This window comes from Patagioenas fasciata, chromosome 15 (assembly GCF_037038585.1).
Source record: "Patagioenas fasciata isolate bPatFas1 chromosome 15, bPatFas1.hap1, whole genome shotgun sequence".
NCBI lineage: Eukaryota > Metazoa > Chordata > Aves > Columbiformes > Columbidae > Patagioenas > Patagioenas fasciata.
In genome coordinates, this window is record NC_092534.1 from 7,698,569 (window position 1) to 7,725,397 (window position 26,829).

General features: G+C 56.9%; 1 protein-coding gene across 5 annotated transcripts; it reads right to left on the bottom strand.

Moving 5' to 3' along the window:
• SRL (sarcalumenin) lies at window positions 1-26,443 on the bottom strand. Of its 5 annotated transcripts, none has more exons than XM_065850430.2 (8): window positions 26,298-26,423; window positions 16,760-17,956; window positions 14,944-15,039; window positions 14,011-14,106; window positions 10,209-10,244; window positions 5,464-5,580; window positions 4,485-4,718; window positions 1-3,755 (listed from the first exon to the last, which is right to left on the bottom strand). In XM_065850430.2, exons 1-8 carry the CDS (start codon window positions 26,356-26,358, stop codon window positions 2,944-2,946), a joined length of 2,649 nt encoding a protein of 882 aa, XP_065706502.2. In that variant the 5' UTR covers window positions 26,359-26,423; the 3' UTR covers window positions 1-2,943. The 5 variants fall into 5 exon arrangements, with proteins under 5 accessions (XP_065706502.2, XP_065706501.2, XP_065706504.1 ...); XM_065850429.2 differs by having other exon boundaries at window positions 14,944-15,042; XM_065850432.2 differs by lacking the exon at window positions 16,760-17,956 and having other exon boundaries at window positions 14,944-15,042; window positions 26,298-26,443.
• Window positions 26,444-26,829: the final 386 nt, after the last annotated feature.

The window sequence follows — 26,829 nt, forward strand, 5'->3', positions numbered from 1 at the left end:
TGTGTTTGAAAAATACCAGGTTTTATTAGACAAGAAGATGTTCAAGCTGACAGTTTTATCCCAATGCACATGATCATGGGCATCGATGCGGGCCTGTATCCCGGCTCCCTCCCTCTTGCAATGCTCTTGGGTGAGACACTCACCCCCCAGCACCACAGATGTGGGATCTTGGGGTTTCTTGGCAAAGTGAAAAAGTCTCTCTGCTCCCCATTTCCACCCCCAGATTCCCAGAGCTCTCCTAACAAAGCTCAGAGAGAGCTGGGCTGGGGACCACAATCCCCTTGGGACTAACAGCCAGTTGGATCCATGGGAGAGAAAACATCTCGGTGCCAGCATCTCCCTGAGGCAGCGTGTGTGTCACAGGGAGCAGAAAACAGCCTTGGCTTCAGACAACCGCTGCTATTGCTTTGGAAAGAGAGCCTTAACATACAACATTGGGGGAGAAGAAAAGGTTTTGGCCATAACAGAGGAGCCTCATCCAGGACATGGGTCCAGGGCATGAAGGTGCTGAAGGGAAGAGAAAGGGAGGAGAGAAGGCAAGGAGCTGGAGAGTAAAGCAAAAGAAGTGGAAAACAGGGAAGGGATGGGGAGAACGATGGGAGCAGCCTGAGAGCAGAGCGATGGTGCCTTTGTGTTCAAGGCCATAAGGGAGAGTTACGGCTCCTTCCTGGGATGGGGGCCCTTTCCCTGGGTTCCCAAAGCCCACAGGCTTTGGAGGGACAGAGCAGCAAAGAAAGAGATGGCGCAATACAGTGCTTGCAAATAGAGATGTTTGATGGCCTTTGCTTGTCGTGACAGTGACACAGACCATGACAACAGGGACAGCAACAATATTAGCACATTTCTGTCAGTGTTTCTATTCCATTGTTCTTAAGAAAACTGTGCAGACCAGCCCAGCGGAGGAGCGAGAGGCAAGGAGGAGTGGATGAGGCAGAGCGGGATGCCATTGAACAACAGGATCATGGACAAGAAGGAAGAAGGAACAGCAGCGGAGTGGGGCAGCAGCTCTGAGGCAGGTTTGAGACCTCATGGCACTGACTCACGAGCGTATCACTCCGCTCCAGGCTGCTCTGACTGCTGCTTTCCCTGACACTCTGCTCGCTTTCACTCGTACCTCTAGTCCTCACTGCGCTGCAGACAAAATCCCTCTGCACAAGCCATGCCCCCTCCCATGTTCGGATGTAAATCTGGGTCTTGTCTTCATTAGTTCAAAGGCAGAGTCCTATGTTGAAGCAGAGGCAAGGAGCATGGAAGTTCCTGGGTTGGTGTCACCCCAAACTCACCTGGACTCGAGGGGACTCCTTCGCAGTGCCTGGCCTCAGTGCTGGGCGACGTGGAGCTCCCATGGACCTTCTGCCTTAGCCCATGTCCCATTGGGCACATAGAGACAAGGGGTGATGACCTTCACACCTTTCCCATCACAACAGAGCCTTCATTCCCAGCATTCTCTTTCCCTCTTTCATTCCTTTTGCCTTTTTCTTGCCTCGACTGGCACATCCACGTCTTCTTGTTCCTGTCAAAGCTAAGTCCCTCTGCTCCAGAGGTTCCCTGGAGAGCAGCGCTAGCTGCAGTCATTTGGCAGGATGAAGGAGAAAGGATGTTCAGCAGGTCACCAGTGGGCTTCAAGGCTCCAGTCTCCATCCAGTGCAACAGCTACCTCTTGGCTGGTTTGTGCTTGGCTTGGCAGCCAGTTGTGCTGGCCATGAGGGCCAAGTGATGAGGCCACTCCTAATCCCCTGGCTTTCACTGACAGGTTTCAAGGTTGGCTGTCCATGGGGAACATTGCCCTGCTTGGGTACTTCCAAAGCAATACCCCTTCTTCCAGGACTAAGCGCTGACATGCAGAGATGAGCCAACAAAGGGCTAAAATGGAGAAAGTTTGGCAAACAAGCCACAGAAACCTGCCTGGATTGTCCTGAGGAGAAGAGATCAGCAGATGGGCAAAAAGGATATGGCTGTTGCCTTCTTCTATAGAGCACAAAACCATGGGGCTCTGACTGAAGAAACAGCAACTTGAACAAGGTCAAACTGCCAAACCCTTAACCCTGGGATCCCTGCTGATCTGCAGGTTTGACTCACCAGCACAGGTTTTTTTGGTTAATGGCACACGCAAGCACCAAGTGCCTGTCCCTGTGCTGGCCCAGGGAGAGCAAAACCTGCTCACAGCCCCTTGAGGGACTGTGTGATTTGGGGTGCGGGCCCTCTTCCTCCAGCACAGCTCAGCCACTGCTGGCAGCTTCTTTCTAGCCCACTTCTTCCTCTGATATGGACTTGCAAATCCCACCACAGCTCCCTGTCTGGAACTACAAATGACCCTGCAAAAGCCCCTTCTTAAGGCGAACACCCAGGTGAAGGCTGCAGAAGTTCAACTCAGCTGTTAAGTGAACGGCGAACTCACCAGGTGACCTAAAAGTCTTGGAAAGAAAAACAAGATCAATGTTTGCAGAGATTCATAGGATGTTTGTGTCTGAAAACAGCTGGGACCTGGCCTCACTTTCCTTGCCCAGCGCTTTTTACCGGGGCTCCTGGTGATGCCCTGGTTAGCGTGTCACCGGTCTCCCCTGTGCTCACACCGTGCCCTCATTCTCACTCCCTGCCAGCTTTGGGGATGCAGAGACTGAAATTCCTGTTTGCGCACTTTTGGCACCAGTGAAAAAGCAGCTACAGATCTAGCTCACCGTGCATTGCTCATACTTACAGCTTAAACATGGCCTTCTACTTGAAAGAACAAAGATAAAATGACAGGAATTCACAGTTTTTATTCTCTTTCTTATGCCCGCCCATCTTCCCCTGTCATCGATGTCAATGACTCAAAGTCCTCATCGTACAGCAGCCTCTGCCAGTGTGGCACTCAAAGGGTTAACAAACCACGGCTTCTTGGACAGATAAGACATAAGCTCATTCACCAGTAGGAACACGTGGATGGTTGTATTACAGAACACCTTAGGGTTTCCTGTAGCGATTCTTTGGGGTTTCACCACAGCCAGTGATGTCGCAGGAGAGAACATTGGGCTTCTTCCCCAAGCCGATGCTTCCCAAGAGATCGGGAAGCTCACGTGTGATGGCCTTCTCGATCTTCTCTAGGAAACACCCTCCCATGTAGGAACACTGCTGAGACAGCAGCTTAAAACTGGTGATGGGGTTGATTCCAAAGAAGTCCTTGTAAGCCTCACGGTTGGGGAGATCAAATTTGCTGACATTGGTCTTTGCCAAAATGGACTTAAAGATAAAGAACTTGTCAGGATCTTCCACAATGTCCCTGAACACCAGTTCTCCATCGCTAAAGAAGGTCATTTTGTCCTTGTAGGTCTGTAGATAGCGATCGACCAAAAGGGCGTGGATGCGCACCCGGATGGCGTGCTGGCGAATGAAGGCAATCTTATTTTCCATCCTGTTCTCAATCACCTGGTTGAGATCTTCCAGGAGTGATATCTCTTCTTTGAGGAACAGGTCTTTGTGGGTATCCGGATGGTACTCGTGGGGCCAGAAAGAGCTAACGTACACCCTGGGTGGCTCTGTGACGTTAATGAGAGGAGCCAGGCTCCAGAATAAGGCACCGTAGACCCTCATGAGCTCCTGGGTAGCCAGACTGTCAGCTTTGTTCAAGATTATTCGAATCTGAGACTCACGACCCTTCAGCTGGCGAAACAGCATCTCCAACTCTAAGCCCACGTCTAGTTTTGTAGGGTCAAAGACAACAAAGATGAGATCAGCTCTGTCAATGAACCACTGGCACACATCGTTGAATGGGTAACCTTGAGGAGAGGAAAGAGAAATCCAGCAGAAATGGCCAGCACAGGATTAGTCCCTTTAGGTCAAGGGACAGATAAAAATTGATCCTGCCATGCCTCACGCCCTGTCTGGTTTGGACAGGGTGTGGGACATGGCTGACTTCCCATGCGGCCCAGAACCTGTTTCTCATGTGCTGAAAACACTTCAGAGTTTCTTGGCGTGAAAACCCATCCCTGTGTGTCTGGGCCTGCAACTACGTGTCTCCCTCAGCCTCACCTCCAAACCTTCCTTCTCCTTGCTGCTGGCGAGATTCTCACTGCTGCTCTGAGCAGATATTGGCCACATCATTGCTTTCCCCCAGGGGGCACCAAGTGGGTCAAGAAGCCCTTCTGATCTGTCCTGGCATCCCAGGTGCTGTGGTGATGGAGTGGTGCTTCTCTAGGTCCTGCTATAGCACCAGCCATTGGCAAAGCTGGCTCCAGGGGTGACAAACAAGGCATTGAACGCTGAGCTGAGGCAGAGATTCATCAGCTCAAGGAGTCCCCAGGAAACACTTTGCCAATATGCCTGTCTGCCACACCTCCAAAGAGCAGAAACAGCTGCTCTAGTTGATGATACTTGGGAATGTTCCCCAGGTCTCAGCTGCTGCTGCAGCTATGGGCAGCCATTCCCTCCACCCTCCAATGCAAGACCCCTTTGGTAGCCTACAGCTCTTCTCTAGAGTCCCTTGAATGAACTCAGTAAACTCCTACCTCGTTCTTGCTGCTTGCGGTTTTCAATGATTCCCGGAGTGTCCACGAAGGTGACTCGCTCCAGCAGTTTGTGGGGCACCTCGATCCCTATCAACTTCTCCAAGAAGTTCTGCCCAAACTTCTCCAGAGGTGAGAAGGAGCGGGCACTGTCGGCAGCCATCACGATGCCCTCAATGGTCTTCAGCTTGGGGCCGTGCATGATGACAGTGAATTCGGAGGTGGTGGGTTCTGCCCCTGTCCAGCAACAAGAGGAGCAGCAGAGCTTTGAAATTCATGCTTAGCAATGGACATGACAGGCCTGGCCTAGGACTAGCTGGGGAGCTCAGGAGCATCACTCACTTGCCAAGAGATGCTGGGGGAAGGTAAGCAGCAGAGCCATGAAACCCTTGCCAAACTTCTTGAGAAAATGCTAGCAGGGCTGTCTTCTGGGGAGTAGGATTGTTCTGGAAGTGGTCTGACTGCACAAGGTGTCCTGGAGAACTACCTCCTGGGAGCCCTCACCACCCTGGTGCAGAGCTGGCCGTGGGCAGCTGCACTCAGCTGTGAGATGGCACCTGTGGGAGCAGGGAGGAGCGAAGGGGAATGACTGCTCTCCTGGGAGGGTGAATTAATTACCTCCACATGAGGAAGGAAGGGGAGAAGACAAGGGTGAGTTGCCCTTGCAATGTGACTGCTGCTCTCGTGGTCAGGGTTGGAAGCGGTGAGCCCTGTGCTGCGGGATGGAGATGCTGTGGGATGGGGATGCTGCAGGGTGAGATGCCCACCGCCTCCCCAGGGAGGACGGACAGGCCCTGGGCCATGGTAAGGAACCTCTCCCTCCTGTGGCACTGTGGCCAGGTGGCACAGACCAGATTGCAACCTCCCTGCTGTAATGCGGGGATGGAATAGACGTGGCTGGGAACTGCTGACCACGTGGATGCAGAAATGTGGGTGCCAGCACACCCTGGGCAGAGTCGGGAGGGAGAGGTGAGCATGGTACCTGTGTAGAGCTGGTAGGGAGTGTCATCCAGCCCGAGGAGGTAGTTTATCATGGAGGATTTGCCGACGCTCCATGGTCCCAGGAATAGCACCATTGGCTTGGAAGTGATCTCCCCATCTGCGGAGAGGGGAAATAACAAGAGGAAGTGAAGAAACAATAGCTGTCGCCGCTGCACGATTAACTCCCGGCTGTAATGAGCATCCCATCTGAGCGGCCTGGCGGCGCTGCCGGGGAAACAGCCACCCTTTTGGGGCCACCAGCCATTCGCGAGCCAAGACATTGCCCAGCGACAGGCCCCAGTGTCTGCAGGAGCGAGATGTCACCATGCTCTGTAGGACACTCCACCTCGCTGCAGCAAGAGCAAACCTTCTCTGACCTTCCTTGAGATTGAGCCTTTCTCAAAGTACAGGAGGACCTGAAGGTCTTTTAAATCTTGTGTCAGTTCTGTTCTGGTTTAGCTGGAGTGAGTCTGGGGCTGGCTGCGGGGGGGAGTGTTGTTTGAAGGCACCTGCCATAAAGCATGGGACATGCAAAGGGGTTGGCCATGCCACAACCAGGCAAATGCCTCGTGCAAAAAGAGCTGCATGGCTTAAGGAGCAATACTATGCTACGGTGCTTGGTAAGCACGATGCGAGCCTTAGGCTGGCTGCCTGCATTGCATTTCCACCATACCCTGGCAGGAATCTGCCCCTGGGCTGTGGCTCCCGGTCAGACAGAGGGTTCCTGCCTATGTGTGGGCAGGTTGAGAGGCTTCATCCCAGCATGGGGAGGACAGGCAGGGCAAACAGCCCTGTGCTGGGTTTGAGGAAAGGAGGGAGGAGAATGAAGTACAGTCCCCATCCCACATTCTTCAAGTGCTGCAGTTTGCTAGGGGGCTTGAAGAGGCTGGTGATCATGGAATCATAGAATGTCCTGAGTTGGAAGGGACCCATAAGGACCATCAAGTCCAACACCTGTCCCTGCATAGGACAAATTCACATCCAAAATTAACACCATGGGTCTGAGGGCATTGTCTAACTGCTTCTTGAACACTGTCAGGCTTGGGGCCGTGACACCTCCCTGGGGAGCCTGTTCCAGTGTTCCAGCACCCTCTAGGTGAAGAACCTTTACCAACATAAACCTCCCCTGGTGAATCTTCCTGCCATTCCCTCGGGTTCTGTCACTAATCACCAACAAGAAGAGATCAGCGCCTGCCCCTCCTCCTCCCCTTGTGAAGAAGCTGTAGCTGCGATGAGGTCTCCCCTCAGTCTCCTCCAGGCTGAGCAAACCAAATGATTTTCTAAATCCTTCACCAACTTGGTGATGGCCCGTAAGGACTTGTCCTGATGCCACACAATTGATCTGGGAACTCGGGGGTCCCTGGACATGCACAGCCAGTGCCCCGGTAGCAATCCCTGCAGGACTCGTGGCAGGCAGCTGGCAGAGCCATAGGACCCCATGGGCTGTGCCAGCCCTAAAGATGTGCTCAGGAGAGCTGGAAGCCTGCTGGTCAGCTCGAGCCCAAGCCAGGCCAGAAATTGAAGTAAAAATTGGATGAGAGAGTTCTCATTAGTGGTAACTTTCCTCATCCCCATACTGTGCTCAGAGTGGGAGTGAGTCTGTCCCACTGCCAGCAGGAATCCATCCAGGGGAGGGGCTGGGAGCCATGGAGGGAGCTGGAGCTGCTGTCCCACAGCCAGAGCTGACCCTTCCCCACAGCAAGGAGATGCCCTTGGGGGACCCGTGCTGCCCTCAGCACCCTCTCCTTGGCCCCACTCCTAAGCCAGAGCTGTTTTCCCTGCGGTGGCTGAGAGACCCCGCTGCTCCGTGGCTGCTGCCCATGCAGGAACTGGCAGCTTTCCAGCAAGCTGGGGAGCTGCAGAGCCCATGTGGTGCTGAGCTACAGCTCCTGAGGGTGCTGGAGGGCACTGCATGTCAGCTCTGCACCGAACACATCCAGCCATGGGTGCAGAAGTCAGGCAGGACGTGTCAGCCCCTCCTGCCTGCACCTACCCATCGCGGGGCCACCATATCACTGCTGGCGAAGGGAATGGGCTGGGGACATCTCTCCATGGGACATAGCTATGTCCATGCAGCTCAACCCTCCTCCCCAAAGCAGAGTGGCCACATCCAAACTGGGGGAGGACCCTGCTCCCTGCCTGCTCCCTGCCTGCAAGCTGCAGGGATCCAAAGTTTTCTTCTCACGCAGGACAAAAACAAATGTTGAAACTTAGATTTTCATTATTAATCATTCCTCTGTGTCACTCTATCCTTGCTGCTCTGTTCGCTTGCTGGCTTTAATTGGGTTTTGGATTATTATTATTACTATCCCCTGTGATGTTGTGCCAGAGGTTTGAGGCGGGTCCCCGCGTGCTCTTTCATAACACGTTCCTGGCCAGGCGTGGCTGTGTGAACACAGGCAGCCCGTGCGCCCCGGCTCTGTTCCATGTCTCCACCTTTGCTCCACCGTGCCGAGGTGGGCAGGGATGCAGGCAGCCCCCCAGCCAGGCCACCAACACATCATTGAGCCCATTTTCACTCCTTGCTTTGGGAGCTGGCACCCCATGGGCTTTGTGAGCAACACCAGGCACTGGCTCCTCGCAGCAGTCCAGGTAACACAGCAGCTCCAAGGGTGTGAGGCCACGCGTGGATCGTCCTTTCTCCTGCCCATAGACTGGGAGAGCAGAGAGCATCTCCCACCCAGGGGGTGCTGGCCTGACATCTGTTCCAGTTACATCCCCCCACTACTTCTGTTCAGCACCCCTGTGCATCACCTTGGTGGTCGGGCTGGAGAAAAGAGCCAGTCCTTGCTGGCTGCAGGGCAGGGATGGCAGCAGCTCTATCACAACAGCTCTCTCCAGCCACCCTGTGGCTGCTCGCTCCCAGCCCAGCCTGACTCCACGTTCAAGCCGACCTCTGATCAAGCTCATCTCAGCTCAGGCTCATCCCAGCCCGAGCCAGGCATGTCCCAGTGGTGCTCACTGAAGCAGTTGCATGCCGGTGTGTGATCAGGCCCTGCTGTGAGCAGGAGGGTCCTCAGACCTTACACCCCTGCATCTGTGGTCCTGCTTAAAACACAGCAGCCTAAAATACAGCTTCTCTAAGCTGCCAGGTTTTCAGGGTAAAGAACATGCTGTGATCTGGCAAAGCACCAGGCAAACAAGGCCAGGAAGGTCATGTCTCCCTCTGCAGAGCCTGCGTTTGTCTTGGACTGTTCAGTTCTGTGAGTAGGAGCAATTTGAATGCCCAAAAAGGTGGTGTTTTTTTTTTTTTTTCGCAGAGCAGTGGCTTCTTGAAAGGTTTTTCCATGTTGCTTGCAGCACCAGGCTGCCCTTGGATTTGAGGACTGCTGCTCTGGGGCTGGGATTAACCCTGGGCTGGGTCTTCTCCTTCCTCATCCTCAAGCCCAGCAGAAGTGCCTGGTGTTGGCTCACCCCCTGTTGTGCAAGTCTGTGCCGAGGATGCTACATGAAGTGGAGGACACAGCTCTCCTCGTTCAGACTGAGCCACAGGCACTAAGGTCTTGCTCTGCCCTCACACCACCTGGGAAGGCCAAATCACCTGGGGAGACTCTCCCAACACTGCCCACGCTGTCACCCCACCCCTGTACCACAAACCCTGCCGGCCCCTCTGCCTACAGCACAGATATACTGCCCGGCAGCCCTCAGAGGGGTGGCCAGATTGCTCATGCAAGGCCACGAGTATCCTCACAGCACGTGTGCCCGCAGACGGAGGGACAAGCCACACGTGGCTGCAGATTGCCTGCGCCTGCCTCCGCGCCCTGCTCCCCGCGCACGTACACCCACGCAAGCAGCACGCACGCACGCGTCTGTGCGCCTGCAGCTAGAGATGCAGATAAGACAGCTATCGAAATATGCTATATTTATCTACAGCTCTCTCTGCTGCCAGCACGCTGGCACGACACAGAGCTGCGGGCCCTCCAGGCACTGATAGGGCTCCGCTGGATCCGGGACCAGGGTGCAGATGAACCCATTTATGCAGGATCCAGCAGTGGGGGCCATGGGGTAGGACATAAGAGCCAGAAGATGTGATTTCCCTGCCTTATATCTCAGCAGGGACATCGTCCCCATGGCCCAGCGCTGGACCCGGGGGAAGAGGTGGGAGTTGGCTGGTACTTCTTGGCCGATCTCCCATCTCCTGCTTCTCCAGGGGGGCTGGCAGCACACCCTGAGCGGGACAGGCAGGGACAGGAGCCAGCTCTGGCTCCCCAGGGGGCTGAGGCCGCCACACAGGGGCCAGCCTGTGTTACTGGGACAGCTGCTGCATGCTCATTGGCTTAAAATGCATCCAGGGGGGATCAAGGGTGGACATTTGGGAAAGTTTCTTCATGTAGGAGGGTGGAGGGTGGGAAGAGCTCCCCTGCGGGGTGAGTTATCTGCTGGGCTCCTCCAGTTCATGCCGTGGGTAGTAAGTCAACCCACAGGTCCACTTCAAACACCTTTGAACCATCGCTTCAGGAATGTGCAATCTCTTGAGGCTTAACCCAAGAAGGAAAGGTGTCAGAGCCCGGGCAAGGTGGAGATGCACAGTCAGGCCTGGGACAGACAAGTGCAGTGATACACGTGCCAAGCTCTGGCAGGGCTGGGGACAATGGCTCCCACAAGTGCCATGGAACATGGATAACCAGGGTCTGCTTGGTGCTTGGGCAGTGTGGTCTTGTTGGGGCAGGTGAACAGGAAAGCTGGAGGCCAATGAAGAGCTTAGGCAGTGCTGGCAGCATGCAGGCAGCAGGCAGCAATACCAACCTGTGGCGGAGGAGCCCAGGGTGCGTCCGGGGTAAGCTGTTAGCAGGGGACACGGGGAGAGAGAAAAGGTACCGTGAGTCGAAGAAGGGATGCAGCTGCCTGGGTCTGGCCCAGGCGGAGGAGGAAGCTGAAGACTGGCCCTGGCCTTCTCGTGGGCAGGAAAAGACAGAGACAGCCACATTCCCAGCAGCAGAGAAGGAGTTACAGTCTGTGAGCGACAACATCCACAGCTTGTCCTACCAGGACAAGCACCAAACCCCAGTCTGCCCGGCACACCGGGGATGGGGTTTGGGGGAGCAGCCCCAGGAGAGCTGCTACATCTGAGAGAGCACCCCAACCCTCCTGCCCCACTCAGCAGAGTTATTGCCTTCCCCAGCAAGGTTCACTGAGCAAATGGAGCCCAAAAAGCTGTGGTTAGGACAGCAACAAATCCCAACAAGTGTCCTGACCACCCCAGCTGTGTGGTTATCCATATCCAGCCCTAGACTGACTGGTGATGACCACTGGGAGGTCATTCCCTACACAGGGACACTTGCTAATTGGCACATATACAGTAGTTAGGGTTACCAGCATGCACCACAAACTGGCATGACTTCACAGCAAGCTTCCCATCACCAGACAGGGAGAGTCCCTCACCCCTGAACTAGGGACAGTCCCTCCAAGGTGGCTGTGCTGCGACCAAGCACACAGACCGACCCAGCTGGAATGTGCCTGCACCCACGTGGGATGGCAGAGCGGAGACGCAGGAGGGTGGCAGCCAGGGAAAAGGAGATGGCACCCACCAGGTTTAAACATGCTGTAAGTGGAGGGTATGGGGTGAGTTTTCTGGGATGCAACCTGACAGTTCAGAGCCTTGGGTTGAGGGTGGCAGCTGCAGCTCCCCCAGGACAGGCGACACTCAACTACATGGGTGTTTTTGCGAGCTGCGAGGAGCAGAGGGGCTCCTTGGGTTACACTGACTGGTGCACTCAAGCAGAGTTGATGGGAGGGGAGACAAAATGGAGGGCTGCCGTGTAATGGAGGGGTGAAGGTGCTTGCGATGGCACCCCTCTAGATTGGCTTACACCTCCAAAGGTCACACATATTCCATGACAGTCCTGCCCCGCTGCTCTCCCAGCTGTCCCGCTCCTCCCAGCCAGCTGAGCCGGCAACTCTGCTCACTCCAGCCTCCCCCCTGCCATGGAGGGGGACACAGGGGGAGAGCCTGGGGGCATCTCCCAGCTTGCAGAGACACTGCCATTGCAATGAACCCACACAGGACAGGGTCACTATGCAGAGGGAGCAGCGAGAAGACTCTCTCAGCCCCACCATGTCCTCACCTGCCTCGTAAGGTCAAAAGGGCTTCTTGGGCCAACTCTCTACCTAATTTGCAGGTTTCTCTAATTACACTACTAATGGGGGATTGGGACAAGTTGGATCTGTGGGTATTAAAGGCAAACTGCTGGGCCTTAGGTTTTCAGGATGGGTTTGTGTGTGCCAACATTGGGGTATCAGAGGTGCTTTGAGGAGTTTGGTAGCAGGAGAAACATTTCTGAGGGGAGTGTGACCAAGGCCTCTCGTGATTGAGCCAAGGGCTGTATGCACTGCAGTGTGTCCATGTGCCCTTCCCTTGGGGCCAGGAGGCTGTGACTGTGGGTTACCAGCTCTGGGATTGCATCTGCACTGCGGGGAGGGTGCCATATGGGACACAGTAGAGTGTGCTTGGGTTGGGAAAACACAAGGGTTGGTGCTTGTTTCCTCAGGAGCTGGGAGGGAAGAAGCCATTGGGGGCCTGAGAAACACTTGCTCCCTCCTGAGATGGAGCAGGGAGGTGGCTGCTTGGGTATGGGGTGGCTGAAGTGCAGGATGAGGTGTCCTTAGCAAGGAAACAGGTTGTGTACTGGGAGCTGAGTCTGGAGGGTGCATCAGCTGGCAGTGAAAAGCAAAGTGAGGATTAGAGGCTGGGAGCCCATCAACTGCCCCTATAACCCCACATATTCTCCTAAACAGTGTCCTGTGACTCGCTGACAGTAAATGCTGGTGCTTGCTTACACTCCAACCAACACAGACCACAGCAGCTTGGAGAGGAGGTCAGGGTGTTGCTGAATCTGTGAGCTCCAGGATGGAGACAGTTGGGACAGGGCATGGCTGAGCTGTCCTAACTGCATGGGACCACCTTTAAGGGGCTGTGGGGACAAGCACCGCGGTGCTGACACTGCTGCTCCTGATACTCCTCTCCCAGGCACGGGGCAGTGCTGTGCTGGCTGTGTGAGGGAGGGGACAGGCCAGCACAACAGGTGGGTGGCAGCAGCTGTGGGGCGATGGGATGTGGGGCACCCCTCCTGTTCTGGCTGCAGCATGGCATGTTGCTGTGAGCCCCCAGCTACCCTCTAACATGGCAAGTGGGTCATGGTCCCCAGCTGCTGGCAAGGAGCACAGAGCAAGGCAGGCAAAGGCAGGAACATGGAACTGGCTGTGGGAGGCATCCAGGCACAGCTTGTCAGATGTACCCTTTAGAACCCCAATGGGTGGGTGGTGGATGATGTCCAGGGTGCTCTGTGTCTTGAGGGGACAGGACCTGGACTGGTGATGAGGAGTCTACAGACCTGTCCCTGCCTCATGGGTCCCCCATGCTACCCACTGGCTGTAAGCCAGACATGGGCTAGCTGGGTATGCAGATGCTCAAGCCTGCTTAGAAAATGTCTGACATGGATTTAGGAATTGCATTTGGGCTGCAGTGGGAGTACCTATAAAACAGGGGTTCTGCTCTGAGGGGATGAGTCCCAGGGGTTTGTCCAAATAAATGTGGGACTCATGCGCTGGTGGACTGGGGTCCAGCTGCAAAAGGAAGGTCTGTGCAGAGGGTGTATCTACGTCCTGTCCCACCAGGAGGGAGGGCCTGGCTCCAGGGTGTATGAGGCTGGAAACCCAGGGAGGGAGGCAGAACTTCAGGACAAGGACGGACCCTGGAAGGAGGTTGATGTAGGCATGTGGCCCTGGGACACATGCAGCAAGGGACTCCTTCCAGCATCCCCTGCCTGCCCAGCCAAGGCACAGGGGACATCTGGCCCTGTCTCAGGACAAGGCTTGGGAAGGGGCTTACAGGAGAGTTACCCCAGTGAACAGGGACCTCAGACTTGGGCTTGAGCCATCCGTGCTTGGAAAATGAGGCTCCTTGGGCCATATGGGTCACAAGAGCTTCCTGTAGTTTTGAGTATCTTGGGGCCAGTGCTGCACTTTCCTCTTCTGGAGGGGCATGTGATACTGGGGCTCGGCCTAAGGCAATGCCTGTGGCCACAAGGACCCGCTCACCTGATCCAATGTGTCTGTGATTGCCAAGGGGTGGAAACTCTAACTCCCAGCATGAGCAAAGGCTGCTGAGCTTGAGGAATACCCTGCCCACATGGCTGTGTCCCAGGAAGGATGAGCAGGAAGGATGCCAGCTCCAGCTACCCCCAGGAAGCTCAACCCCAGCCTTGAGAGGTCCTAAGCTTCCTTGCCAAGCCTTTTTCCCTGGGCCATGATCTCTGCTTGGCATGAGTACAGGGCACTGATGTTGAGCAGGTGGATGACCCAAAGCAGGCAGGGTTCAATGCTCAGCCTACACAGATGGTCCTGACAGCAGATGGGCTAAGGCAGATGCAGGAATGCCTGCCACTGGGTTCACTAGGGCGTGTCCTCTAAGCCCAGCATGTTTGTGGCCTTCTTGGGAAGCTGTAAAGTTAGACAAACTATCCAAGCCTTTCCATGATCTCCTTTTCACACTGTTATCTGCATCTCAATAACCTGATTGTGCTGGAGGCGCCGCTGCCTGTGGCATTACCTGTGATCTCGTGCTGCCTCAGCTCGTTGTATCTGTAGGACTGCTCCAGGGGCTTGATGGAGGAGTGGTAGATCTTCCTCAGCCGCTGCAGTACACCTGCAAGGGTAGAAGCATGTGGATGGGTGAAAGGCGAACCACACCACTCTGGTTGGATCCCTCTTGGGTAAGCCGCTGGGCATTCCCTGCAGGTCTTGAGGGTGACTCAGCTGTGGACCAAGAGACTTGGCTCACACTTGAAATCTTGGCCAAACTAATCCCAGTCATGCATTTTGATGCCCCTCCCTGCTAATGTTTCCTGCTGGGCACTGTCCCCATCTGCTGTTGGTCTTACATGTGCCAGCCACTGATAGAAGGGACATCTCTCATTAATGTTGTTTAGCACTCAACACCCATGAACATCGCTCCACCACAGTGCCAGAGACCCATGACACAGTCCTTAAGCTGTTGGCTTGGAGAAAGAAGGAGCTTTTTCCACAGCAGCTTTCATCACTTTCTTTGCAGTGTGAACTGCCCATGGGGCCAGAAGAAACAAGCCTTATGATAGCAAAACCAAATAAATAATTGGAATCAAAATCCAAACCCTTTATTGCAAGTTGTCCTGGGTTTCTCTGGGCAGCAGTGTGGCTGGACTGGGCTGATTCGCTATCTTCAGTTTACAGCCTCTCTACCCTCCTAATTCTTGTATGCCCTTGGAGCCGTCTTTAAAACATCTGAAATATGTTGACTCAAGAACAGCAAAAGGGCTGTTATTGAAAACACAGTGTTGCTGGACCTTCAAGAAGTAAGGGTAAAACCAAAACACTCCAGAGGAGGGAAATCCCATCTGCACTATTGGTGGAGCAGAAAGGTATGGAGCCTGTCCTGCAGGGACAGGGATGGTGTGGACTGAAGGAGCAGGACATGCATGGCTTGGTGTCACCCAGACCCGCTCACCTGAGAAATCATCGGCGGGCTTGTCCTCGTTCAGCTTGAGAGTGTTCTCCAAGTGGGACCGGTCACGCTTGGTTGGCTCGCTGGTATCTTCAACCTCTTCTGGAGGAAAAAGGCGAGGAGATCTGTTACCACTGGAGGAGGGAATCCACACAGGAGCTCACACAAGCTACTACTGGGGAGAAGAAACAAGGGAGCACACACACCACAAGCCCACAGACCCACCGGGTGCTTCAGCAGCCACTGCTGCTTTTGGCACACCATGCAGTTTCACTTTTGCAAAGGCTCCTTGAGGCTGCCAGGGCCGTGGCTGCTGGGGGAAACATCATGGGCAACCACGTGGCTCTGAGGAGGGGCCGGCAAGGGAGGCACACAGTGCCTCCCCAGGGAAAGCAGGAACTGGCACTTGTGGAGAATGCAAAGGATGTGCCTGGAAGGGGCTCCTGGGGCTGAGGTGCAGCACAGGGCAGGAGCACATGTAGCACCTGCTGTGGGACAGGGCCCCTGCCCGCCCCAGTGCTTCCCTAGCAGCTCTAGCTGCTCCAAGGATAAGCCTCAACTGTGAGTTTCTCTGCTCTCCCTCTCTGTCCTCCTCCCCTAAAAATTACCCATTCAGACAGAGATGTGAGGGTATGTAAGACCCGGTGTGGCCCTCGAGAGGCTGGCTGCCTCTGCTTTGTCAGTGAAGTCATTCCCTCCAACTTCTCCCCACTCTGTTCCCATGTCAGGATGGAGCCCTCTGTGTGAGGCCATGGGTCAGGGTGGCCCTGGGGACCTAGTGGCTCCATGCCAGGCCCTGGAAATATGAGGTGGCTGTCTCCACCTGGGCTAGGCACCCCAGTGTTTCCAAAATGGGGAGACAGACATGTCCTTGCCCTAGAGGTGCTGGCACACCAAGGGCCCTGTGCATCTCCAATGTGCTCTTTGATATTGAGAGCTGGGTTGGGCTTTAGGAGGGGTCTGAGGACAGGGCTGGGGACAGGTATGTGGTGGCTTGCTGGGCTGGGGACACCTGGGCCATGCGGAGCACAGCCAAATCCTGGGGCTGTACTCAATGTCTCCCAAGTGCTGGGCTGAGGAAGACCTTTTGACTTGCCAAGTAAAGCCACCAAGAGCAAACTGGGTTTCCCTTTCAGCACAGTTGTGAAATTTTTGAGCTGGGACATTACAGAGGGAAGCAGAAAAAGGCTCGGCTGGGTCTGAAGGTCGCTACCCAACCTGTAGGCCAAAGTCCACAAGCGTTTCTAGGAAATCGTGATGGGGGGTGTCCATTCTCCTTAGCTAACCTGCCTTTCAGTGACCAAATGCAGCTGGAGCCAGTGCTTTGGCAACTCATCAGTCTGAATCCCTCTTCACACCTTCCCAATGAGGCAAGGGCTGGTGGACAAGAGACCCACCAGCCTGGGCAGTGTCCTGCCCTTGCACCAAGAGAGCTGGTGATCTGGAGAACTCTGAGGATGGAAGATAAAGAACCTTTGACTGATCTGTGAGTGCTGAAAGGAGCCTGGGGGACAAAAACCTTATCCATGTCCACAGTCCAGAGGAGAAATGGGCTTAAAGTGCAGCGAGGGAAATGTTTGCCAGCTTTGGTATCGCTCCGACGAGCACCTGCATTGCAGGCGTCTGTGGGCTCCTGCCTGTGCCCTCCATGTCCGCAGCCGGCCCAGCCGTGCAGCGATTAGGGGCAGGCGTGGGAAGCACAAGCATTAGGAGAGAGCCATGCACTAGGCGCAGTTTAATGTGCCAAGCTCAGCTCTGCTGGGGATTGATAGTAGGTCACTCTCACTGCTACAGCACACCAACAAGAAAAGACTCCAACCTATCTGGCCACGCGAGGGCTTGGTGGCAGCAGGCTGGGTGCTGTGGCCAGGTGTGCTCTCCATTTCTGCCAACGATGGCTTGTCTGCAGAGAGTTCTGCTGCTGGTGGGTCTTCCACCATTTGTGGGTTTTCCACTACTGCTGGCAGGTCTTCTGCTGCCAGTGGGTTGTCTTCCACTGCTGCCGGTGGGTTTTTCACCACTGCTGGTGGGTCTTCTGCTGCCGGTGGGTTTTCCACAACTGCCGGTGGATCTTCTGCTGCCGGTGGGTTTTCCACAACTGCCGGTGGATCTTCTGCTGCCGGTGGGTTTTCCACCACTGCCGGTGGATCTTCTGCTGCTGGTGGGTTTTCCTCTGCTGCCGGTGGGTTTTCTGCCGCTGGTGGGTTTTCCACTGCTGCTGGTGGATCTTCTGCTGCATCCCTACAGGGTGGGTGATGGCAGCTGACAGGGCCATCCCTGGCTTCTCTCTTGCTGACAGCTGCTGGTTCACCACTGCCCTTATTGCCAGAAGCACCGATCACTTCCTTGTCATTCCCTTTATCTCTGTCCTCTGGCCCTGCTGGCCTAGCACCATCTTCCTCAGATTCTTTCTCTTCCTCAGACTCACCTTCCTCCTCGGACTCTTCCTCACCTCCATCTTCCTCAGACTCATCTTGTTCATCTTCCTCAGACTCCCCCTGCTTGTCATCTTCCTCTGAGCTTTGTTCAGCTCCTTCCTCTTCCTTCTTTGGAGCAGACACTGCTCTTGTCCCATCTATTTTCTCTTGCCCAGGCTGCCCCTGGTCCTCAGAGGCTCTTTCCTTGGTGCTGGGTTTCTCATCCTCCTGGGCACGGAAGCCATCATGTGGCCCACGCAGGTGGTTCTCTTCATTATGTGCTGCCTCAGGGACACCCAAGGTGGTGTCATCACCTGGGCCCTGTGGCACTCCATGCCTCTCCTGGCCCTTCTCCATGATGGTCTCCTCTGGCTGGCCATCCCCTGGCCCCAAGTCCCTGCTCAGGCCACCCATGGGCTCTTCCTCCCCCTTGCCATGTCCATCTTTGGTGACGCTGGGCAAGGAGGTGTTGATGGGGCTGCCATCTTTTTCCTCCTCAGGGCTGCCATCAGCTGCCTTCTCCTCCAGCTTGGGCTCTGCAGCCGGCAAGGGGCTTTCGGCAGCACCGCCGACATGGTCCGTGCCGGGGCTGTGCCGCTCTAAATGACGAGAACAGCTCAGTCAGTCTTACCCGCACCAGAACGTGGCTACTGGGGCACCTGCTGATCCCCCGTCAGCTCCAGGAGGGGCTCTGAGGGAGGATCTGTGGCTGTTACCGTGAGGTTTAAACTCCTTCCTAAACCTTCTCTAGTTCCAGCTTAATTTCCTAGCCCTGTCGCAAGAAGCTGGGTGCAAAGAGGTGTTTGTGGGGGGGCAGAGCAGATGCTAGCAGGGGGCCCTATGGCTGCGCCAGTCATGGCTGCCTGGGGCCGTGGCTGCCACCCACTGCAAAGCGCTGCAGGGAGGCGGCAAAGCAGCCCTGAAAAATGAGGGGAAAGGAATAATGAAAAGCATAGCTCAAAGAGCTATGGGTACTTGGCAGGTTAAAAGGGTTCCCCAGCCCTCAGGAGAGTGTCACCAGTGCTGGCCATGGCAGGTGGCTGGGTGAGGATAGGAGGAGGAAGGGGTGAAGGGGAGGAAGGGGCAAGGGGCTCCCTGGTGCAGGGCAGGCGGGTGCAGGCAGGGCCTGACCCTGGCAGCAGGGCTCAGGAGCTATTTATTGTGAGCATCCCTTCACTAGGAAAGCATTTGCCGTGCTGTACAGCTGGCGGGGACACAATGAGTTTGTTCTGTGGCCCAGGAGAAACCAGCCATATTTTCCACAGGCCTCCAACTGCAATTTAACATTAGTCAACGGGTGCCAAAAATAAAAGATCACCAGCTATACTGTCTCTGTTACAAACAGTTGCTGCTAGTCTAAATAATCCCCCGAAACGTCTAATGCCTGCATACCAGGGAAGCGTTTCAGAGGAAAATAATTCCTTTGTACTCCAGCTGGCAAGCAGATGCCAACCAGGAAGAAATGCCACCTCCACCCGGCTGTGGGGAGGAGAACGGGCAGCGCCGGCCACGGGAAGCGCAGGGCATGGACAGCGCTGGGCACGGGCCGCCAGCCCTTTGGCTCCTGCACCATGTCCTTGCCAGGGAGCCACGGGGCCATGTGTCCTGCAGACCATCGGCAGGGCCTTGCCGGACTTGGCAAAGCCACGGCACTGGGGCTCGCTGGGCTCAGCCATGTGGGACAGCGGTGGCCAAGCACTGGAGGAGCCAGGCCAGGGTCAGCACGGTGTCAGCCCCAGACCGTGCTGCCCACTGTAAGCTGGTTTGCCATGGCCAGGGATGCGCCTGTATCCATGGCAGGGCCGGTGGTGCTGTTAGCTGGGATTTGGGCGGCAATGGTGGGCTCACGCTGGGGAAGGAGCTGTGCCAGTGGCAGGCGGCTGGGAGGGCTGGTGTGTCCCTCAGCATGTCAGGATTTCCAGTCACTCTCATCTGCAGCCTGGCACAGCAGAGCTGCCGCCATCCCGCGGGCCCTCGCCCTGCCGAAACCGGATGCGCGGGTCACCCTCGGTCTGCCCTCGATGACCTCCCCCGTCCTTTGCTGGCATGTGTTTCACAGGTGCCTCCAGGCTCCAAATTAATCTCCCAGCTGGAGGGAGACAGGTCCCGTGCAGCTCCAACATGCCTCCCTCCCCTCCTGGAGCATCCCTCTCCTTCAGGTCCCCTTCCGATGGGACTCCTCAAGTTGCCCAGCCTACCAGGAGCCACTTGAAGGGGAACGTACTATGTCTGAACTGCAAAGTCCCGGGTGGCTGGTGGCCAGCACGCCCCTGCCTGGCCCTGGTGGCCTGGAGACCTGACTGGGTCTCCTGAGGGTCCCCTCGGCCAATGGGGACAAGGATATTCTCAGCTTGGCCCCAAAATAGCTGGTGACCTGGAGGGCTGGGAGGTGAGCACAGCTTCTCGGGCAGGCATTTGAGGAGAATCAAGCCGGGTCTGGGGGAGCAGGGTCAGGCAGAGGAGACACTGTGCATCCCAAGGGCTTTGTCTGGGGCCTGCCTGTCCCCTCTTACACAATACGGGGGACAGAGGGGCCGTCACCCACCATGGCCAGGCACAACGGCAACCCCAGTGCCCATCATGAATCTTCTCTTGCAGGAGAAGGGAAATATTCCCCAGGCACTCTGACTGGGATGTCCCTGCCAGTGTGCTGGTCATGGGCTTTATTTCCTGTGACCTTTAAGGTCTTGTACAAAGTCCCTCTCCCCTTTCCACCTCCTTCTCCCTCCTGTTTCCCCTACATGGTCTTCAAATCCATCACAAGGCGAATTGTGCTGATCTGCAGATGGCCGGCTGATGAGCAGTGAAATGGGCCGAAGGTTACGGGCTTAACACCCTCCACGCGTCTGCTGGAGGCTAAAAATATGGCCAGCAACTGTACGGGGGAATGAGAAGGGGCAGCTTGGTGGAGTGTGAATGGAGAAGCCCCAGCCCCTCACCCCACTGCCAGTCGAGGGTGACATCTGCACCTGGGGCCTGTCCTGCAGGTCCCCGTGGACTCCAGGAGGGAGCAGGGACAGCTACGCTGTAAAGTGACACTGGGGCTCCCCTTGTTCACGCCCCGCGGTGTGCCAAGTGGCTGGGGGACATCATAGGGGAGGCCTCGCCCCCCTTCCCTTGGGGACCTGACCTCCCAGAGTGTCCCCGGCTTGTGGTGCCCCTGCCCACCCCAAATCCCACGCCTGTCTGCAGGGGCTGGGAGGGCTGTCAGCTGCCTGGAGACCCTTTCTGCAGCAGTTACAGCACCCTGGGGTGCAGCTGTGGGGATGGAGAGCTCACGGTGAGGCTCTGTGTGCCACAGGATGCCATGGCTGGCTTGCAGCCAGGAAAAACCCGTGTGGAAAGGATAGGGATGGCTCCTGAGGGCTGAACATGACCCTGACACCGTGTTCCCTCCATCCTTGCATGGGACCGTATGGAACGGTAACACCCCGCTGCTGAAATGGGTCCTCCAGGAGGGACAGCCCCTCAGGACGGCGCCAGGGTCCAGCTAGGAGGGACAGATGGGCACAGGTGGCCCTGGGAGGGACACTCTCCCCCTCTGGTAGAAATTGGAGCCTCAAGCGTGGGGCCAGTGATGTGCAGCACCACAGGGATGGCTTTTCGCACACCCCCTTTATCTGCCTGGATCCCGGCTCCTGCAGTGCACAGGGGAGTTATTCACTGGTTCCTGTGAGTCCTGCTGTCCCCTCGTCCTTCCAGTGGGGTTTTGGGGGCAGCTTACACTCCTAACCTGTCTGTGCCTTCATTTTCAGGTAAAGCCAAGGATGAACGAAGCCAAAAGGCTGTGCTTTGTTCCAATGTAGCCCCTTAAAACCCCATGGAAAGTGTCTGGACCCAAAGGCGCTGCAGCCCCATGACACTTGGCCCTGGCCCAGGCGAGGGTCAGCCCCTGTCTGCCTGGACGTTGGCTGCTGTGTGGGGGGCTGCTGGGGATGGGGTGCAGCGCCTAGGGATTACAATGCTCCGTGCTGCTGCCAACCAGCAGCCTGGCTTCTGGAAAAAGTAAATTGAGACGGATTAGCCCCATGAGCCTGACCTTTCTGCAGCAAGCAACCCTTCCCAAGCAGGAGGTAGGGCCAGGGGAGCCCAAAGTGGGGCCCATGCCCCTCACCTGGGCTCAGGCCTAGGCACCCCAGCCTTGCAGCTGGGGGCTCAACTGGAGCACAGCAGAGGATGGTATCTCTTCCCTGCCTCAGTTTCCCACTCTGCACCATTCTGGCAGATCCTGGTGCCACTGCTGAGCCCTGCAGACAAAGTGCCTGTGGTTTATCGCCCACATTTCACACGGCAGCCCTATCACAGCCTGTGCAAGTTGGACCCTGGTTCCAGCACCAGTTTGGAGTTGTCCAGGCCAATGCCTTCACTGACTGGGAGGGGAAAGTGTTCCAAAGCGGCTCAAGAAACCCAGAGAACACAAGAACAAGGCTGATTGAGGATAGGCTTGATTCTCCAGACCCTTGTGCACCACAAATCCCAGGATACACAACCACAGTGTCCCATCCCAGAGGCACAAAAGAGATTAAAAACAGGCTCGGAGCTTTCTACATAGAGATGGCAACAGGGAATCACTTTTGCAGAGTGCCTTTTTTTACTGTCTCCTCACAGGGTTCCCTCCCTAAGATTTGGAAGAAAACCTGAACTCTTGACTTGCAGAAGACACAAAGATTGGGGTGATGGAAGATAAAGCAGCCACCACTCCCTGGTTGGGAGACATCTGGATCCGCAAGCGAGCAGACAGCAAGAAAACAGCATGTGTATCAGCACAGGCAAATGTCATACTGTATGTTGAGAAACACCTACCCATGGTGTCCCTTGTGGGGTCTGCAGCCTGGGGGGATGCTGAAGGACCTGAGGGAAGTGCTTTGCAATGGCTGGGGCTGGAGGAGTCCCTTCCGCCAGAGGAGGGACTCCTGAGAGGTCCCACTGGTCCTGTCCCCAAGCCTCCAGCAACAGGAGGCTTCGCCAACCCACCCCAGGGCTTCCTTGGTGGCCCAAGGGACATCCTCTACGCACTGCATGTGAGTCTTTCTGGTTGAAGACTCCCCATCCCTCCTCTTTGGTCATCCCAAGGATTCCTGCTCACCTGGGCAGGACAGGGACAGCCCTTGGACTTGTCAACCTGGATTTTAATGCCTGATGATCCACTGTCCCACAGTATCCTCAAATCCTTGGGAATGCCCAGGCAGAGACTCTGCCCAGCCATGCTCAAGCAGCAGTGCCCGCCCCAGGCATCTCAGCATCAAGATGTGGGATCCGAGCTCAGCACAGGGATGGGGCCATGAGGCTCCGAGCCATTTTTCCTGGTGTGTTCACACAAGCAGGGAGGTGGGCAGGGACGAACCACACACCCGGCTGGCACCGGGGCTGTGCTGCCGCTGCCAGTGCCCCAGCTTGGCTCAGGGTGCCCGGCTGGAGACTCCCGGCCCCTCCGCCAGCCCCCACCGGCACACGAGCTTGCTGGCTTCCTTGGCCTATCGCTTACAGGGAAATGTCCCCGCGGGCTGAAAATAGCCCAGCGGAGCCCTGCCAAGGAACCAGCACCCACTGCTATTCCAGCAGCACCTGGGGAAGGGCCATTTTATGAGCAATTCAGTCACTCTTGGACCCGCTAGCCGAGCTGGGGTTTCGGCACCCCAGTGAGCCCGTGCCCCCAGCGCGGTGAGCTGACACCTGCGTGGGGCTGGTGGATTGGTGAGCAGGGGCACAGCAGGGACATGAGGGAATGGCGAGAGTGCAGCCCACCAACTGTTGTCCCCAAGCACAACACAGCCCTCCCAGCCCCACACTGTCCCACAACGATCTGCTGGTACCTCTGTGCCATCAGGGCCATGCACAAGCGAGGTGTCCCAGCTGTCCTGCCCAGCTGTCACCTATACCAGGCTGATGGGAGTGTCACCGCGTGGCCAACATGCCTGACATCTGCTTTGTTTTGCTCAGCCAACCCTCTGGGAGAGTTGGGGCACCTGTGGGGTGTCCTTCAGACAAGGTACCAGGCATGTGACAGAAATGCAGGTGACACACATCCTGGCCGATGGGAACCACCCCAAAACGCCATGAGGACACAGAGATGGAGCCCATCCCGAGGTGACACGTCCCAGACTGAGGCAGGATGGGGAGTCTCAGGGGTGGTGGCCTGCACGTGCTGTCACCAGCGGAGGTCTGTGTCCGCCCCTCAGTGCCCTCTGCGCTTGCTGCAGGAGGGTGCCAGCATGCCAGGGCTTTCCTCAGCTCCTCACCCAGCTTGGGAGGTGGTGAAGACGCAGCCCACTGTAGCCCTCCCACTCAAATCTGTGATAGCTGCTGGGGGCCAAGGGCTCCCCAGGGTGAAGCTGCTGAGCATGGTGGCTGGGCACTGCCCCACCAGCATCCCCATGGCCCATTCCTGGTGGCCACAGGGCCTCGCCACAGTCACCTAGCTTGGAAGAGATGGCCAGTCTCTGCCTGAAGTGCGAGTGCAAGGAGGAGACCTTGCCCTTGGACAGGGATGGGGCAACAGGTGAGTGCCCTTGCATAGAGCCATCGCCAAGCCCTGCGTTGGGTTTTGGCCTTTGCCAGGGCTCCCAGCTGCTCTGGTGAGCTTTGCCAGTCCTGGCCACATTGACCACAGGCCTTTCCCACACCCTGGCCTTTAGGAATGGTGATAGGTCCCAGCAGCCCCAGGTGTTACCAAACCCTCGAGGTGCTGTGGCTCTGGCGGCATGTCCCAATGCTGTTGTGCCATGGGGACCCTCAAGGACCAGGCAGTTTTCCTCAGCCAGGGGCATCACAGCTGGAGGAGGGATCCAGCTTTGCCTGTCCCATGTGTCCCCATCCTCCCTCCCCGGAGGGACACCGTGGCCAGAAGCCTGGCTGGGCTCTAGCAAACTCCAGCTGCAGATGCTCTGTTATCTGGGGCAGTGACCTTCCACTTCCACGCTCAGCCATTACTTGCAAAACCCAGCAGCTTTACCCCAGAGGTCACCCACTGTGCAGAGGCAGAGGTCAGGATGGTTAAACCAGCTGTGCCCCTGTGCACAGCAGGAGCCTCCCAAACCCTGCCCTTGCCCCAGTGACTGCACTCCTCTGTGATACATCAATGAAACCCATCATTCCATACTGGGGTTCCCTTCTCCTGGTCCCCTTCCCCCACTGGGGAGGTTTCTCCTCACCAAAGGGAGTTTAAATGAGAAGACAAGGCCCCAAAATAGGAAAACTCTTTCCCCGAGCCACCTCCTGGACCTCAAAGGAGCCCGGCTCTGAGAGCCCAGCTTGGGACCGAGTAGAAAGCAAAACTCACTGCAAACTCCACCAGTCCCTGTGGAGCAGAAACATGGGCAGGAGGTCTGCCCTTGCTTGTACCTTTTTCCCAAACCTACAGGGCCAGAGTGAAACACAGGACTCCCCTAATAAGCAGGAGACACTGAGCGTGGGGACTCAGGGAACTCCAGCTGCCCCTCAGAGCCAGCTCTGGGGCTGCAGATCCCAACGCACCTACTGGCACCGGAGCTTCCTCCAAGACAGGTGGCTGAGCAGGGTGCTGGTGATGGGGTGCCCAGTGCCGTGGCATCCTCTGTCTGCCACAGCTCACGCTGTGCCAGCTTCCATGCCAACCTCACCAGGAGCTGGTCCAGCAGTCACCCACCATGGTGACAAGCCTTCAATGTCCCACAGGCCCACCAGCCCAGCCTGGGGTGGCACCAGCCACCAGCCATGCCCATAGAAGACCTTTCCATCCCCTCCATCTCCAAACTCGATCTGTGGCCCCACAGAGGTCACCCCACCACTGGCGGGATGTATCACTGTCCCCAAATCCCATTTATTAGCGAGAATGGTCCAAGATGCCCTTAAAAGGCCAAAACTCAGTGGGGCCGGGGGTGCCGGTGCTAGAAGGCGGCAGCTGCGGGTGCCCGTGCGCGGGGCCGTGGCGGCGCAGGGCGGGGGGGGCTGGTGGCTGGGGGGAGCCAGGGCGACTGCAGGGAGCACAGTGTCCCCTTACACGGCTGTTTCCATACTTAGCCGCCCCCCTCCCAGCAGTGTGGCTGCCGGAGCCTGGCCAGGCAGAGAACCGGCCCAAATTAACTCAAGGGCAAGCAAGGGTATCAGCGATGCCACCCCACAGTGCAGCCCCGAGAGACACCCAGCCAGGGACAGGGGTGCTTGGTGGTGAACAGGATGGCCTGGGGAAGGGGCTCTGCGGTCACTCAAATTGCTGTTTTGCTTGGCAGGTCCTTGGGTGGGGCGATGACCCCCAGGACAAACAGCCCACCTCATCCTGATCCAACTACAGGCTGCCCCAGCACCGTGGCAGGCCCCCCACATACCCACAGCCTGAAATGGAGCCACTTCAGCACCCATGGGTGACACTGACCCCAGGTGTATTGGCGGCAGCACAGCCCCGGCACCCATGCAGACCCCTGTACATGCTCCCCTCCAGCTCACAGCACCCACTCTGTTTCCATGGGCATTTTTGGGGTGACTGCAGCCCTGGCATAGCTGCTGGGGACCCCAGATGCCTGTACCCCCACTACCCCGTCCTGACACCCACCCAGCCATGGGGTGCTCGGCTGGGCTCAGTGGGCACCCCAGAGCCCCACTGGCACCCACACTCCTGTGGGGACCCACAGACCCCTTGAGCACCCACAGCTCCACAGACACCCACAGCCACACGGGGACCCACAGCCCCAGAGGCACACACAGCCTCATGGGGACCCACAGCTCCACAGAGACCCACAGCCCCACAGGGACCCACAGCCACACAGGGACCTGCAGCCACACGGGCACCCAAAGCCCCATGGGGATCCACAACCCTGTGGGGACCCACAGCTCCTCGGGCACTCCCAGCCCCACCGGGGACCCATAGTCCCACAGGGATCCACAGCTCCACAAGCACACACAGTCCCCCACAGGGACCCACAGCCCCACAGCCCTGTGGGGCCCCAGCCCAGTGGGTGGTCGTACCTGCAGTGCTGAGGAGCAGGAGCGAGGCCACGCAGCAGCAGAGCAGGTTGAGGCCCTTCATGGTGGCTGCCAGGAGCTCCCTGCTGCTCGCTGCCTCTATTTATACGGTGACAGCAGGCGCGGGGCAGGGCAGGCAGCACAGGCAGCGCAGGCAGCTGCCGGAACGGCCAGCACAGATGCTGCCACCACCGCCTGTCCGCTCCCGGGGGGCCCTGGGGATGGGGACAGGGACAGGACACGGCAGCAGTGCTGCAGCACTGGGAAAGGCTCATGTCAGGGATGTGGTGGCATGGGACACCTCCTGGCATTGGATCCCTGGGGTGGCACTGCCCACGTGGGTGTCACCAGCTCCATCACAGCATCCCCGTGGTGTGGGGCAGTGGATGTCCTTGGGCTGCCCTAATCTCCTGCAGCCCATTTTTGGCTGGAGCAGGATTTCATGGAGGGGGAAAACTGAGTGTCACAGCACTGTGGTGTCCCCCATCTGTCCACAAAGCAGGTGGCTCCAGGCACCTCATCCTGGGCTGATTTG